This window comes from Oculina patagonica, chromosome 10 (assembly GCF_052425735.1).
Source record: "Oculina patagonica isolate OP01 chromosome 10, crgOcupat, whole genome shotgun sequence".
Taxonomy (NCBI): domain Eukaryota; kingdom Metazoa; phylum Cnidaria; class Anthozoa; order Scleractinia; family Oculinidae; genus Oculina; species Oculina patagonica.
Window position 1 is genome coordinate 21,827,311 of NC_135767.1, and position 15,053 is coordinate 21,842,363.

Genomic DNA, 15,053 nt, shown 5'->3' on the forward strand with positions numbered 1-15,053 from the left:
CTGAGTATTCTTATTTTTCTGCCGATTTTAGGCTGAAAATATTCTTATGAACATTCTTAGAAAATACCGTGTCCGTTTTAGCAAGTATTGGGTAATCAATTACAAGTGTTTGGTGTCCAATTCTGTATCGTGTTACATTTTGCAAGTGTTGCATCGCTCCTAGCCTTGCAGCCTGCAAGATCAAGATGTCGCGTCAGATAACACTTGGCCGTTTGGCTTTTTAAACACAAAGCATTGATGCAATGAAGGCAAAGCAATGATGCAATGAAGGAAATGAAAACACCTGATTTTGTTTCAATTAAAAACATAATTAATTGCATTGTATTTACAAATTTTCAACTCAAAATTATATTCTTTTCAAAAACATCAGCCTCGGGCTTATTCTTAAGATATTCTTAAAAAATCACAAATTTCAGCCTCGATATTCTTATAAACAAGATTCTTATAGAAAAAAAAGAGTGTACTAGTTTCGCGATTCGTTTCGCCGACCACGTGACCAAAAGAAACGAGAGGTCTGGGAACGAGAATGCTTTCCAGCCAGACAATCATTAAAAGAAACTGACTTTTTTTTAATAAATAAGCTTTATTTACAGTTGAAGTGACCAGAACTGGGATAACCATTTCTGATGCATTCGTATCTCTGATGTAAGAAAGTGATTTATTAAACAATAAATTATAATCCAATTTATTTTTCAACGCAAACACTAATCTTAATAACAGTATTTATAAATACACAACGGAACTAACTGAATGCGATGGCAATTTTCCCGGCTAGAGTAAGCTCCAAAACAAATTGCTGGCAACAATGCAATGGGAAAAATGATAAAACATTCTTTTGTCTAAAAATAGGCCATCTTTGAACAGTTTTAAAATCGTATCATGGTGCAATTTGGATTTAAAATTTCACCGCAACTCGGCATGACCTAAACCAAGTTTCTTAAGTTGTTCTTCATAGCCATCTATGCTTCTTTTCATGATGTCCATACAAGGGCCAAGTAGTCTCTCAAAGGCGTGAACATCGAGAACTAAAAAAAAAATAAAAAATGACATGCTTTAGCGTGGGAAAAGAACACTCTGAGTCCCTGAAGGGAATCGCACCCCTGGCGTTCTGCAAAGCGGCCGGGTGCTCTAATCATTGAGCTACAGGAAGACTCGTGGAGAGCTTGGTCAATTTTTTCTCGGTTCATATTTAATAGGATTCGTTAACTTTTCAATTTCTGTTCTAAAATTCCAACTTCAAATGACTGTATAAAATAAAAAGTCGATGGCTAAGAATTAAGACCTTAAGGGCCTGTTCACATGGAGGTGGGGGACCCCGGAAAGGTGAGGTACCCCGCCCCGGTGGGGTAACCAATGTCTCCATACAATCTCCACTTTTTTTCTAGATCATGTTCACATCAGAAGTAGGGTACCTCATTGAGGCGGGTCACCCGGTAAGCCGGGCCGGGTAACCCGCTTAACTGGGGTGAGTCTTCTCCATGTAAAGGCTGAAGGTGGGGTAGCCTGCATTGCAGCCGGACGTGTCACAAAAATCCTCGATTAGTTTGTCTGCAACGCAGGCTTAAGGTGGGGTAACCCTCCTAGCTGGGGTGATGTCCAAAACAACAATGCGATTTTTCATTATATCAAATTCTGGTGACAGGATATCCAGTTTCATGTTTCAAAATTGAAATTCCATGACTTTCTACCAGTACGCCTCATTGGAACCTTGGCACACAAAGCGTTTAACGAATCGGATATGAAAAAAAGAAAGATTTTATAGTGGAGGATAAGTCATAAATTTGAGTATTAATCGTACCTGCACAAACAAGGTCTCCCACTGCATACACTGAGGCTGCACGTGGTTTGTGGGTAACAAGGGCCAGTTCACCGAAGTAACCTCCTTTTGTGCATTGTGTCAGTTCCACTTCTTCTGTTGGGTCATCCTAAACAAAAAAAAGCATAAAAACATTAATCTTGGAGAGTTTTTTTTGTTATGCGCACTTTTGAACCTTTCGCAGTTCATAGTTCTTGTGGATACTTTCACAAAGAACCTATGTTCCTCTGTAAGCACATTGTAGTCTTGAATCTTAAATTACAAAGCTTAACTCAGAAACCCAAAGTTACCTGATTGCGTATCCTAATCGATGCCATTCCACTCTCTACAAAGTACATACAGTCTGCATCGTCTCCCTGTGAATGAGAAATTATTAATTAATTAAGAGTAAAAAATAGTTTTCATCACGTTACTGTTCTCACATCCTACTACCTGAGTAAAATACTCTAACTTGGGGCGTTCTCTACTTAGTCAAAAATTCCAGAAATTTGGGTCCGCCCTTCCCAGAAAAATGAAACTTATAAAACTTCTAAAAAGGTTGTCCCACCAAATTTTGCATCTCAACCAAAATGGGAGGGGATCTTTGAGGAAAATTCAAAGTGAACACATTATACCCGAACAAAAATTCCCAAACGAAATTCCCTAACTTTTTTCAAGTTTAGAAAAAGCCAAAGCATAGTCTGCACATAATAGGCAATACCAAGCTGACACAAAACCTTGATTAGCAATACTCAGATGACAGAAGACATTGGCGAAATGCATGCGCAAGGGTGCCCGCCTCTTCTCCTGCTCAAGAAACTTCTGACGTTTGACTCAAAAACCCTCATGCTAGGGGGTAAATTTACAGAGATCTGCATCGTGTCTCTGATTGGCTTATCATGGTAGCAAGTGACAACCAATCAGACAGCACACTGGTCCACACTGGGAAAGTCACAAAAAGGGTACTGTCTTGATAGAATCAAGACTTAACATCGCGGTCCCATGAGCCGAGATTAAGAGTAAGAGCTGCCATGCTCCCGCCCCCCTTTCCCTCTCCATTTTACACCCGCTATACAGGCTAGCTAAAAGAAGAATTTTTTTTCACTGATGTAGATTGAATTTTCATTAAGGCTCTAAACATCTTACCTGTTGTATCACACATTCTCCATCTTTGAATCTCTTGGACTGTAGTGCATCAGCTAAGTTCATTCTCTCGTACTCCTGTTGAACAAATATTCAACAATTTTTTTTAATTTGATTGCACATAGTTCAAAGGTAATCAAGTCCAACTAATGCTGACAAACACCTCCTGTAGGTTGACAAAATCATGGCCCCAGCCACAGTCTCCTACGCAAAGGTTCTTTTGCCTCGTCACGCAATCTTCCTCCCCAACTTTGGGGAGGAAAGATCGCATGACAAGCCAAAAGAACATCTGCGTCGGAAGCTACAACCATGTAAAACACTACATTTTTAACCTCCCAAAGGGGACACTCTTTCAGCGGTCCCAAGGGTTGTGGGCAGGTAGCATGCAGTATTACAGGCATTTTCTGAGGGCGCACAAGTTACTGTCTGACAATCAGGCAGAGTCACCACCGTGTTAGGTTTGGCCCAATGACCACCCCCTTGGTCACAATTTTTTACTATCCAAAAACTTCATCTGCCTTTAAAATCCAAGATGGTGGCCACCCATTTTGTGACGAATGCTGAGCACTTGCTCGCCAAAAAATATGCCTGTGCTGCAGGCTATGGGTTTCCATCATTGACAAAGTTCTCAATTGAATAAAATTAATGTTCATACCCTAAAATAAATTAACCCAGTATTATAGGCCTGCAATTCATGCAGAGGGTTATGTAGCCGGAGTCCTTTGCGTATATTGCAGGCTGATAGCACTAGGTATTCAGCTTGTGGTTGACGACTGTAAACTTACCGTAATCTCTTTCAACATGGGAACATTTTCCAGTAAATTTTCATGAATTCTTCTCTGAGGGACAAAAATATATGATCAACCTTACTAACATCACTTCACACTACAGTATTTCCTAAACTAACATTTACTGGCTTTCGATCAATTCCTACTCTTTACATTGTTTTTTTTAATAAATTCAAACAGCCACGTTATGGGAATCAAAGGAAGAGTTGATCATCTTCAGAAAAATTCATTCTGATTGACTAAGAATCATGTTCATCTTTTGTTTGATGTTATTGGACAGCTACACCCAAATAGGTATCTTTCTCATGGACATCAAAAACATGGATCTCAAAAACAATCAACTGTTCCCTTTCTCACAAAAAAAAAACGATTAAAAGTACCGATACACTAATGAATAACATACAAATTATTATAGACTCTGAGTAGAATATTTACCTTTTTGGCTGCTGCCTTTAATAATATCCTCCTAAATGTATTTCTGTCCTGTTAAATGATAAAAAATGAAAATAAAATTATTAATATGTGTTATCATGAAGTGATAACAAACATTCATTGGCAATGAGTCGTCCAAATCTCCATTTGGTAATTGTGTCTGTGATTTGAGATTTTAATTTGAAGGAATTTCAAGTATAATTTCAAAAGCAAAATTGTGCTGTGGAACCAGATGGGCCAAAATAATTCTAACTTAAAAATCCTGACTGAGAAATGACGTAAATGGGTAGGCTTATACAAGTAAATGTAGCCTGCCCAAAATAAATCAAATTATAACGTGATTGTCACACAAGAGTTTACATCCTTACCAGAGCCCAGAGAATTCCTTCAGAAGTTGCAACAATTGTTGCTGCCCTACAAGAAAAAACACATAATGCAATTATGGGATTTTGCTCATAATAATCAAAATATCTCAAAAGGAGTTTACTGAAGAGGTTTGAATATTGTGGGATTGTGCACACAGCAAACTGAGAAAGTTTAAGTATAGCTGTTAAGATGGTTTCCGCCCAACATTCGAGCAATACAGGCAAAAATAAAGTTACCAAAAAGGCCTCTTAGCATGGTAACAGTTTAAGTACAGCTTACAAAAACCTGCCAAAAAATTAGCACTCAAGCTGACCCCGCGCGAGAAAAATGGATTTGAAGTTGTCAATATTTCAGTTAAAACGGATGTTTCGCGCCAGTTCAAAACAAAATGGCGCCCGTTTTAAACATTTTTACGAGATTTTACTTTAATTTTCTCGAGAATGCTTTAGAATTTAATTACGGGGTCACTAAGACAAATAAATTTCGATAAGATCTTTAAAATAGTATACAAAATGTTGCCGTGCTATGAGTAGATTTTTGGTACTTAATTTTCGCACTCATTTCTCGAACCTTCAGCGGAATCCGTCTTAATGTTACCTGGGTGTGTTATACATCAATGCCAGTTCGCCAAAACTTCCTTTCTCATTGTATGCCCCTACCTGTCAATCAAACCAGTTGATAGTGCACATTTAGTTTTTAATGGCTGTTTATCAACAAAGGAATGCCCAAGTACCAAGTGAGGAGTTATGTACAGTGTTGAGTGCTTAAGAAGGGTGCTAATTTTTGCGGAGTGGGCAGCAATATTGTAGTTAAAATGGGCAACATTGTAAGGTCACCTTTTTGTCTTAAAGGTTTGGTAGAAAGCAGGATTACCATAGTTTCATTCATCTGAGCTGACAGATGGATTGCATGGTCTCTAACCTATGGCATCATTTTCTACAGCAACATTGTGTCTCTTTTCTCAGTTTTCAATTAGTGGTATAAAGACCAGTGCACTTTTACTTACACTTACACTGTACAGGTCAATGCTTAGTTAGTAGTATTTAAGGCAGGCAGTCATCAAAAACCAGGATACATTATTTAGTTGCCCTTGATGGCCCAAAGTAAAAACTATCATGATTGTCATCACTGCTTACCAGTTTATCTTGGCCATCAATTTTCACATAAATATCATAGACGCCCCTGTAAAAAAGAGCAACAAGATAAATATTTGTAGCAGTAAAGTCAAAACAATTCACTAGAATTTGTGTATGAGTTTCATGACCTTGTTACTCTAGAGTACAAATGCTCTACCACTACAAAGAACAAATTTTGTAGTGCCTACAGCTACAATTTTCATGAACTACTTATAATTTTAAAGAACTACAGTTGAACCTCGCTAATTCGAACTCGGTTATTTTGAATTCCCCGTTAATTCGAACTAAAACCCGTTTCCCTTGGATTTGCCCTTCAGTCATTTACTATCGGCTATTTCGAACTCCCGCTATTTCGAACTATTTTTTGTTTCCCCTGACGGTTCGAAATAACGGGGTTCAACTGTACTAAATAAATAATAAACATCGTTTCGACAATAATCTAGTAATCGCCTTAAGACATAACAGAGACTACAAAATGCCACACGTACTTGTCTATGACGTAAAAGTTGTCACCATCGTCTCCTTGATCTATGACATGATCTCCAGGTTGAACTTTTCTCTCAAACATAGCATCAAGCACTTCATTTAGTTGTTCCTAGAAATGAAAAAAAAAATAGTGAGTCCTTTGAAAATTAAATTCTCTGTGCTGTTCTCTTATAAGTTATTGGTGTAAAAATAATAAATTAAATAAATTGGCATTATCTTAAGGGGGTTGCACATAAAAGTAATTGCAACTAACAAACCTGTGGCCCTCCGATTCTTGATCGAATTGAAATTTAGAAGTGTTAGTTTTTGAGGAGGGAGGAATACTGGGGAACCCAGAGAAAAACCCTCGGAGCAGAGTGAGAACAAACATCAAACTCAACCCACATATACGGTACTCTCACAGTGCCTCTCTCCACCCAGGTGTACAAATGAGTACTGGTGAAGTTAATGTTGAGGGTAACTCTCCAATTGACTAGCATCCCATCCTGGGGGGAGTAGTATACTCCTTGTCGCTTTATGCTATGGAAACCGAGATAAGCCCTGGTCTGATGGGCCACAAGGTTTACCTTACCTTTTTACTGCTTATCAGATGATGAATACAAATAAAAGAAATTAATCATGTGTGAACTGCAATGAAAAGAGTGAGATTCCTTCGCATGACAGTTACGATTCCCAACTTTAAAAAAAGGCTGAAAAACTTACTGGAGCAACATTCTTGAAAAGCAAGATGTTCTTGATTGCATCATTTAGTCTTTTCCGCTGATCATCTGATTTGGGATAAACAACCTGGAAGTGAAATGAATGCAATTTTTTATTTTTTTAAAGAAAAAAACTAAATACCACAGCATGACTCCTGTACCTGCACAATATTCATTACATCTCTTAATCTGGAGCTTAAAGCCTGGTTTTCACTAGCGTGCAAGCACAAGTGAAGCACATCGTGTCCGAAAAAGGGGGCAAACAAAGGGTAAAAAAAAATTTTGGTTTTTTTTTTTTTATCTAATTTTTTTAATTTAAATAATTTTTTTTCTCGCGCTGGGCGCGCGCGCGCCCCGCGGGAAAATCTTAACACAGTCAGTTTATAATTTTTATTCATTTATTTAGAAAATTTTGACCAAACAGCTATCCCAGCTGAGTGTCGAACCTCACTTGACCTTATCACCTTTTTCATCAACATTTATGCCTCCCATTAAACTTTTTATAAGTTCACTACAAATCAGTGGTAGTTTTTTATTCAGCCTTGATTTCAGCCACCTTCTCTGGTCGCTTAGTTGGGAGAGAGGAGGGCGACATTGGGGTTTGGTATGGTCATTTTTTCATGTGGTATTTCAGTAATTTTAATCTGGAATTGCAGTCTTGGTCGAAGATGGTCATTCTTCAAAACTGACAGTTGATGCATTTCCTAAGTTATCGTTTTGGGCTCAAAGACAGTCTGTTTCAAAACAAGCTGAAACAGCATGATACGTAGATGATTGGACTGTTTATAAACCAGTAAAAAGTCATGTCATCATTTCCACAGTCCCCCTGCTTGTTTTTGCTTCTCTTTTTGCCCCTGCAACAATAAAACCGCCAGCTATGCAGGCTTACTACGACCTTGCGGTAATTTCTGAATTTTTTCGTAGCATTGCATATTTGCTGAATTTTTTGTGCTAATGTGGTGTTCAGCACACCCCAATGTCCCCCTCAGAGAGATGTCTGAATCAATAGCTGCTTATGCCATCAAATATTTCGCTATTTATCACCGAGCTTGAAATTTACCATCTTTATTATTTACTATATACGTACACTTTGTGTCAGCTAGTAGAAGAACAACTTTGTTCCCCGTAACCTCTTCCTTTGTGTACTAGAATTGCCTCCTCAGAATAGTAGGCCTTTTATGGGGGGGTTTTCGTTTTTTATATTAGATTTTTTTTCTTGCTCGAAATTAAGGCAAAAGTGATGTCACTAGATTTCCTTAGCAACTTTTTGATTCAGACATCTTTCTTGGTAGTAGCAACCAATAGAGATGGCTGGAGTTAAAGGCTAGTTCATACAAAACCAGCTACCTCTAGAAACGTGATGTACTCAAAAACAGGAAAATATTGTAGAACTGATATATGGCTAATGACTACAGATGCACAATTGCACTTGAATATTTTAACCACAAACAATGCATTTAAACACTTTTATGCTTGAATTTTAATCATTAAGATAAAAGCTTTGATTGCTTTTATTTCTAAGTTGTCAGTCGCACAATATTAGAAACAACAAGCAAAGGAGACTTATAAATTTACTTTGCAACGCTCTTTCAATAAATATACTTCAAATACAAAATGGTTGCTGTGTTTGAATTTAAATAACAGACTTGTTTCAGTCGAAGATCTAAAGATTTTCTTTGAATTTTAATCTAATCTTCAGCACGCTGCTATTTGTAAATTAAATCACAAGAACTAACAATGAAACAAACACCGGCTTAATTTAAGCAAAATAATGTAGATTTCTTTGCATCCAATATACAAACATAAGTACAAACGAATCCAAGCGTAAACGGTAATTGACTAATGCTTTACTAACCGGATTCTCGTCGCCTTCTTCGTCCGAGTCGGGGTTCAGTGGTTCTGCACAAACTGAAATATTAAAGCAATCAAAATATCAGGTCTGTCCTCGGAAATGAAGGCATTGCGCCTCGTCCGAGCGAATGTATCGTTCCTTACTTGCTAGAAATATTACAAAGTTGAGAGAAGCGTTTAAGCTTACATTAGGTCATGAACGTACAAATTTATGGCGACAATTTTGCGACTAAACACGCTCACCAGGTAGCAGAGTTAAAATCAAATCTTTCACGCATAAAAAAGCCACTTTGGCGTGAAACGAACAGCGAAGATGAAAACCACAACTACGTGTACATTTCGTGTAGCTCACCTGACTGGCGCCTTGCGTAGCGGTTTTTCGGTGGTTCTGAAAATATTCAAAACAAACTGAACAGTTAGAGAAGTTAAAGAAAGATCATACTCTACAAAGCCTTCATCGCGAAGTAATTAGCAAGATAAGCTGAAAAGCAAAGCGCACTGCTGGATTCTACAGATTCTATACTGCAGCAAACACAACGCTAAGCTGTGAACACAGAAGCTTAAGCTTAACAATAATCTACAGCTAATGAGAAGTTCTAGGACTCGCAAAGAGTGAAATGCTAATGAAATAAACGCCTGAAGGGTTCTTGAGATCCTTCCGGAGTATCGAGACCTCGCTCATGGCTGAAAACTACCAAATTTTACAAGTAGTGACTTGTAGCAGCTCTCCGTAAAGTTCATACCCATTTCTTCTTCGCTGTCTTCATCATCAGAATTCCCATCACCATTCACTTCCTCGCTCGTAAAGCTAACACCTTTCGATTTCTTTTTCGTTCCGTCCTTGGAGCGCTTTTCTTTCAGTTTGAGTTTCATGAAGTAATTGGCTGCAAACTCGACAATATCTTCAGGTTTCTCTTGCAAAACATGAACTGTGAATTCTTGCAGAAGGTCCGTGAAGCCGGCAGGTAGTTCCAAATCCATATCGCCCTCTTTTAATCTCTTAGAATAATTCTCCCTTGCCAAATACAACTAGCTACTTTGTAGTTTTAGCCGACAACTCTCATTTCTCGTGATTGAGCTGCCGTTGTTGTCAGTGAGCAAATACATCTGCGGAAAGATCCTGGTTACACGGTCACGGCGCCTGCGTGATACTTTGGCGGCAAACGTCATTCAAGACAGACCGACCGGGCTGACAGCCAATCAGATCAACGAATTTCAGTGAGTAGCCAATCATCTTGCGCGGCTGTCAGTTTGTTTACTTTTGGAGGGTTTCCTTGGCAGTAAACGAGTCGTTTCGAAAAATTAAGGCTACTGTACAAGTTGTCTGTACTTGCAAATAAACTGAAAAGTATTATACTATCCCTATAAGTGAAATCAAAATAAATGAATAAAAGTGGCTATTTAGCTTCGTTCTTATCGGAGTGTTCATTTTATGCCACTGAACCGAATTATTTGAACGCATTTTGTCGTGTGTCCCGCGCGCGGGCGATGAACCATACTCGTTTCAATTTTTAATGCATGTATTTATAGACTTTCAAGTCATAGGCGATCAGAAAGAAAAAAAAGTGACTTTTCTTTCCATTGTTATTGTAATTGTCGCTTCTTCTAATAGACGTGGCCTGGTTACCTATGGTTACGTATGGTGTTGTCTGGATTTTAATTTTCAATGGTCTGTATACATGTCATGCAAATTGTCGACTATATAACCCATTGTAGATTAAATTACCTAGGATGTGGATATTCTTTCTAAAACCATGATGTAAGATAAGATAAATAAAACATCGTACTGAGAATACGACCACCATTTGACCGAATAATGGGGTGTGTAGTGAAAAATTTATAGCATTTAATATTTTCTTTTAACTGTGCAGTTCCGCGAGCGAAAGAGAGCTAATTAATATTTAAAATGGTACGAACTATAAGCCGGCCGGCTGTCATCGGAAACTTCGAAATGTAAATTACAAAAAAGAAATAACAATTCCAATTTAGCCTTCAATATTACCTGACATTAGTTGTCTCGCACGTCACTTTCGCCAGGGTTTTAGATCGTAAAAAAATCGCGTTTAAAAAATTGCCGATATAAATCAATCGCCAGAAGAAATTGACAACGCAAAACGAGAATTTGTTTTTGCGTCTTAAAACTACACAATATTATTACAAAAGCCGCATGTTCTTGCTGCAACGAAAGCTTAATGCAGTTTTATTGTATATTCTAAAGTAGCATTTTTTGCTATCAACAAAGGCGCTCCGTTGGGCGTTAACTGGCGCATTTCGTTTTTGTCAATTTGTCTCATTACTTACTTCTATTTCCATACATTGATATTTTAATTCGTACGGTTGAAAAATGACGCAACTTATTTAGTTTTAAAATCCAAACTTCTAGAATAATCTCTTTTAAACTTCAAACCACCCACAGGAAAGTAATGAAAACACCTAGAGCCGCACTTAACGAATTGAATGTGCATATGATTCAAGGAAGTTTTCTGATCGATCGAAATTCGACGGTTTTTTTTTTCTTTTTTATATATTTTCGCTTTTTTTCCTGGTCAAAACAATATTATATAGACCCCAAACACTGTTTTAATAAAAGGCCACATAGTCGCTACACGAAATAAAACGTGCTTACCCTAACACAACAAAATCAACTGTCGCGAGCCAGCCGGCCTAAATTAATGTATCCTCGATGTTTACCAATTGGCAGCTCCTCGCCTGCAATTTGCGAACCAAAAAGCATATGGCAAACTAAAGCTTTTGACTATATTACTTTAAGTTTATATTCTGGTCTACATGACTAATAACTTCAAGTTTTAAACGCCACAGGAAAACACAATTCCTTTTTTTTTCTTTTTCACAAAGAATCAAAACAAGACCAATTTTATACCGCAAGCCTCATGCGCGAGCTTATGAGCTTACTTTTTCTATTATTATATAACCAGAACGCTGCCAAATTAAACAGCATACTCTACTTGGACACTCGGCTAAATTTTACCCTATATTTAAGCCTGTTACTTGGCAGGTAGCAACCTCAATGCTTTTGAAAGCTTTTATCTAATTTCAGATGTAGATACTCGCTTAATCGAGCAATTTCGAGTCACCGGTTCGATGCCGCCCTAACCATAGGGAAGATACGAATTGACCAAACCATAAAAAATTAACCGCTATATTCATAAGCTCTAGGTTACTGAATCTACATTACAGCTCGTTTTTTCGTTAGTATAATGGTGTAGGCAAACTAGAATCCTAGAAGCTAGAGTAAATATTAGAACAATATTTTTTTTCGGAACAAAATAAAACAGGCCGGTCTACCTGGGGAAGATGTCAGCTCGTCGTTATAACTCGGAGGCGGTGGAGGCTGCGGATTTCGATTCTTTTTTCCCCACGGAAAGAAGACTTTTTTCATTCGCTTCCAACTACTGCTGTGGGCCATAATTGACAGCAAGCAGATAGGATATAAGCAAGGAAATTTCCCCAAAACTCCACGGAAAACCCTCCGTTTTATTTAGCTAGCGGAGGTTACGGCCAGCCAAGCGAAGCGTCGATTGCTCGTTCTTCAATGTAGTTTGGAAGAGGGCAAATCCATTTCAAATCCGATTCGGCTATCTGCGGTTTTTTTTCGAGTCCTATTGTTGATGTTCAGCTGCCTTGATTACCATTAAAATAAATGCAGCGCTGACGATTTGTGAATTTAGTTAGATGTGACTAGATACTAATGGCCAGATATGCAGATTAGCACGTCATTAATTTACAACGACGTCACAAACGGTCACAAACAAGGAAAGTCAAAGAACCCGAATGGTGCCCAGCCCTCACGGCCAGAAAAGCTTTTCCTTATACCAAAGTACTTGGTAACTATGCCTGACTCAAAACTATGTAAACAGACATTTTCATGACAGTTTAGAGTCTTTTTGTGTCCCCTTGAGAAACAAAAAGGGGTATTATCTTATCGAAGAATAATATAACAAAAATTTCAAGTGATATTTGCGATATCTCTCACACATACATGTGACACTGACTTTCAAGCTCTTTCATTGGCTAACCGAATAAGCTAGGCGAGGTAATATATTATTCAAGTTCATGCAAGCATATTTATATTCTAGAATATCGTCTGGAAATTTAATTCACAAGTATTAATTCGTGGTTTATTTTTCATTCAATGTTTTAATTTGAAGTTTCTTGACGAAACTTCACTAACTTATTAAAATCTAAAGAATCGGCTAAGAAAAATAAAATTAATCGGAGGAGAATCATCGATGTCAGAAGAATAGGTTTATGATAGTCGCTTGTTTCTATATTTGCTCAGACTGTCATGATCCTCAACCAGAAAGAATGAAGTAGATATGACCTCTTTTCGTTCATTCGTAAAATATAGCGAAGTACTTTTTTTAATTTGAAACAACGCCATCTTTAATTTTAACCAAGACAAAACTGGCACCTCGCTGAATATTTCAGTGTTATCGAGGAGATAAACTCTTCTTTCCTTCCATCACTGAAATTTCACGCTGTTTTAAACATTTCAAGCGTTTCATTGTTGTTAACATGAACCGGTTATTTTATTTCAGCAACATCTTTATTTTTGCGGAAGAGGTTTGCTGGTGAATTTCTAGATCTAAATGTGAACAAAAGCTTTGTTAAATAATTTATTATTTTTAATGTAATAAAATGGTCCAATGAAATTACAGGTATGGAGTAAAATAGTGCTTGCTAAATTTTCATCCCACAATAGATCGCCGTTAGATACAGGGCGGCTTACAACATTGTAGCTCGAAAATCATGGCGTTTTACTTAGTTTCCGTAGCATGGACGTCGAAGTGACCAGGTCCGTTTGTGATAAAGGCATTGTGGTTAAAATTCCGATCAGAGCTAAATCGCGTTGATTGTTTATTTTTCAAGTGCTTTATGAAAATATCATTGAGGATCGATTAGGAGCGCGAGTAGCAACTTCCGAAAAGGATCTGGGACGAGAGGAAATCGCGAATGAGTCCTAGCGGGAATTACGAGCAGCGCCTTGTTACGAGCGATCTTCGCGCGTTAGCGCGCGCGTCGACGTTTCAAGTAAAAGGCGAGATGAAAAATATACTATTTTGCAGTCTTGAGAGATTTCACGAGAGAAATATTCTATGCAGTTTGGCACAATGAATTGTCCGAGAGATGGAAATTCGTTTTTAGATTCCAATATTTGAAAATCTCCCGCGTACAGGCGCATATGAATCGGCTTACAGATGTATCATGAAAAAGACTTTAGAAATAAAATCTTCTTACAGCTGACTGACATCATATTGTAAACACTGTGTTTATGCGCCATAAAAGGGAAATTGGTGACGTCACACTTTGTTACTCTTTACCCAGCCTAGATCCCAGGCTCTACCTCCTTTTCCTCTCTTGCTTTTTAAAAAGGAGAGAGAACCTGGGTTGAGGGTGTTCTGTCAACCTCGTTTCCAGGATCTCTGAGAGAGAGACCTTGGGAACGAGGGTGATAGATCAGGTTTCTTCGAGGCAATCGTCATCTTAGAAGTAGCCGAGAGGACACTGGAGACGAAGTTCAGTTCAGTAACAATTTTTTTATGAAAATATGTGACGTCACGCATTCAACATTATTAAATTGACCGATGAGTTTGGTGAAAGATAAGTTACTTGATTACGCAAAATTAAGCGATTATCATTCCACACTTGAGAACAAGGAAACAGTGTGACGTAAAGTGTGGAACAAGTCAAAACAGTTAATGTATAAACAAAATGATGTTATGAAAGAATTCAAAACAAAGCTGTTGTAGATGTAAACGGACGTGAAACAAACTTACAGTAAACGCTGTTTAGGAACAGGAGACTAGACCGGGGCCCCCCCCCCGGGAGGAGAACATCTGTTTGGTCGTTAAAAAATGTTAATTAAATATTACGGTTTCTTAATTTCTTTTCGTAGAAACGTGAAAGTTATAAAAAAAAATGAATACAAGTATTATGTTTTTATCGAAGTTGTAGAGTGAATATTGGGTCAGGTGACGAAATTATGATGCAGTAAACTTACCCTATAGAGTCACAAAACGGCATAGAATCCAAACAAAACTATGGGAGAGCATGTTCAATTGGATTGAAAAGTAAAATGGAGAATATTTGAGTAGACAGAAGACTAAATTCTTTCTGCGTTTATTTTCCACTTGTGGCGTGCCGTGGTCGACTTGACGGGTATAACCTTTACGCAAAGCAGGGTAGTAATAAAATATACCTTATTATAGGAAATTAACGCTTGTGTTAATTAAGGTATTTGAAATAAACGCGACTTAAATTAACGCGAATTGAAGGAAAAATTACTTCCCAATTAAGGAAATTAACGCGAAAGATGGGGTACATTTCAAAATGAAGG

General features: G+C 37.8%; 1 protein-coding gene across 2 annotated transcripts; it reads right to left on the reverse strand.

Annotated features, from left to right (window-relative positions):
• Positions 1-671: 671 nt before the first annotated feature.
• On the reverse strand, positions 672-12,420 carry LOC144628897 (cAMP-dependent protein kinase type II regulatory subunit-like). 2 transcript variants are annotated; one of them, XM_078487013.1, is made up of 14 exons: positions 12,002-12,420; positions 9,048-9,083; positions 8,700-8,752; positions 6,849-6,932; positions 6,149-6,255; positions 5,661-5,706; positions 5,122-5,183; positions 4,527-4,572; positions 4,162-4,209; positions 3,724-3,777; positions 2,942-3,016; positions 2,107-2,172; positions 1,799-1,925; positions 672-1,025 (listed from the first exon to the last, which is right to left on the reverse strand). In XM_078487013.1, exons 1-14 carry the CDS (start codon positions 12,120-12,122, stop codon positions 904-906), a joined length of 1,047 nt encoding a protein of 348 aa, XP_078343139.1. In that variant the 5' UTR covers positions 12,123-12,420; the 3' UTR covers positions 672-903. The 2 variants fall into 2 exon arrangements, with proteins under 2 accessions (XP_078343139.1, XP_078343138.1); XM_078487012.1 differs by lacking the exon at positions 12,002-12,420 and adding an exon at positions 9,439-10,174.
• Between the last annotated feature and the right edge of the window lie 2,633 nt (positions 12,421-15,053).

Coding starts and splice junctions, on each gene's coding strand:
- LOC144628897 (XM_078487012.1), bottom strand. CDS start 9,676: ATGGATTTGGAACTACCTGCCGGCTTCACGGACCTTCTGCAAGAATTC. Junction 8,753..9,047: donor CTACGCAAGGCGCCAGTCAG/GTGAGCTACACG, acceptor TTAATATTTCAG/TTTGTGCAGAACCACTGAAC. Junction 3,778..4,161: donor TAAAGGCAGCAGCCAAAAAG/GTAAATATTCTA, acceptor TTTGTCCCTCAG/AGAAGAATTCATGAAAATTT.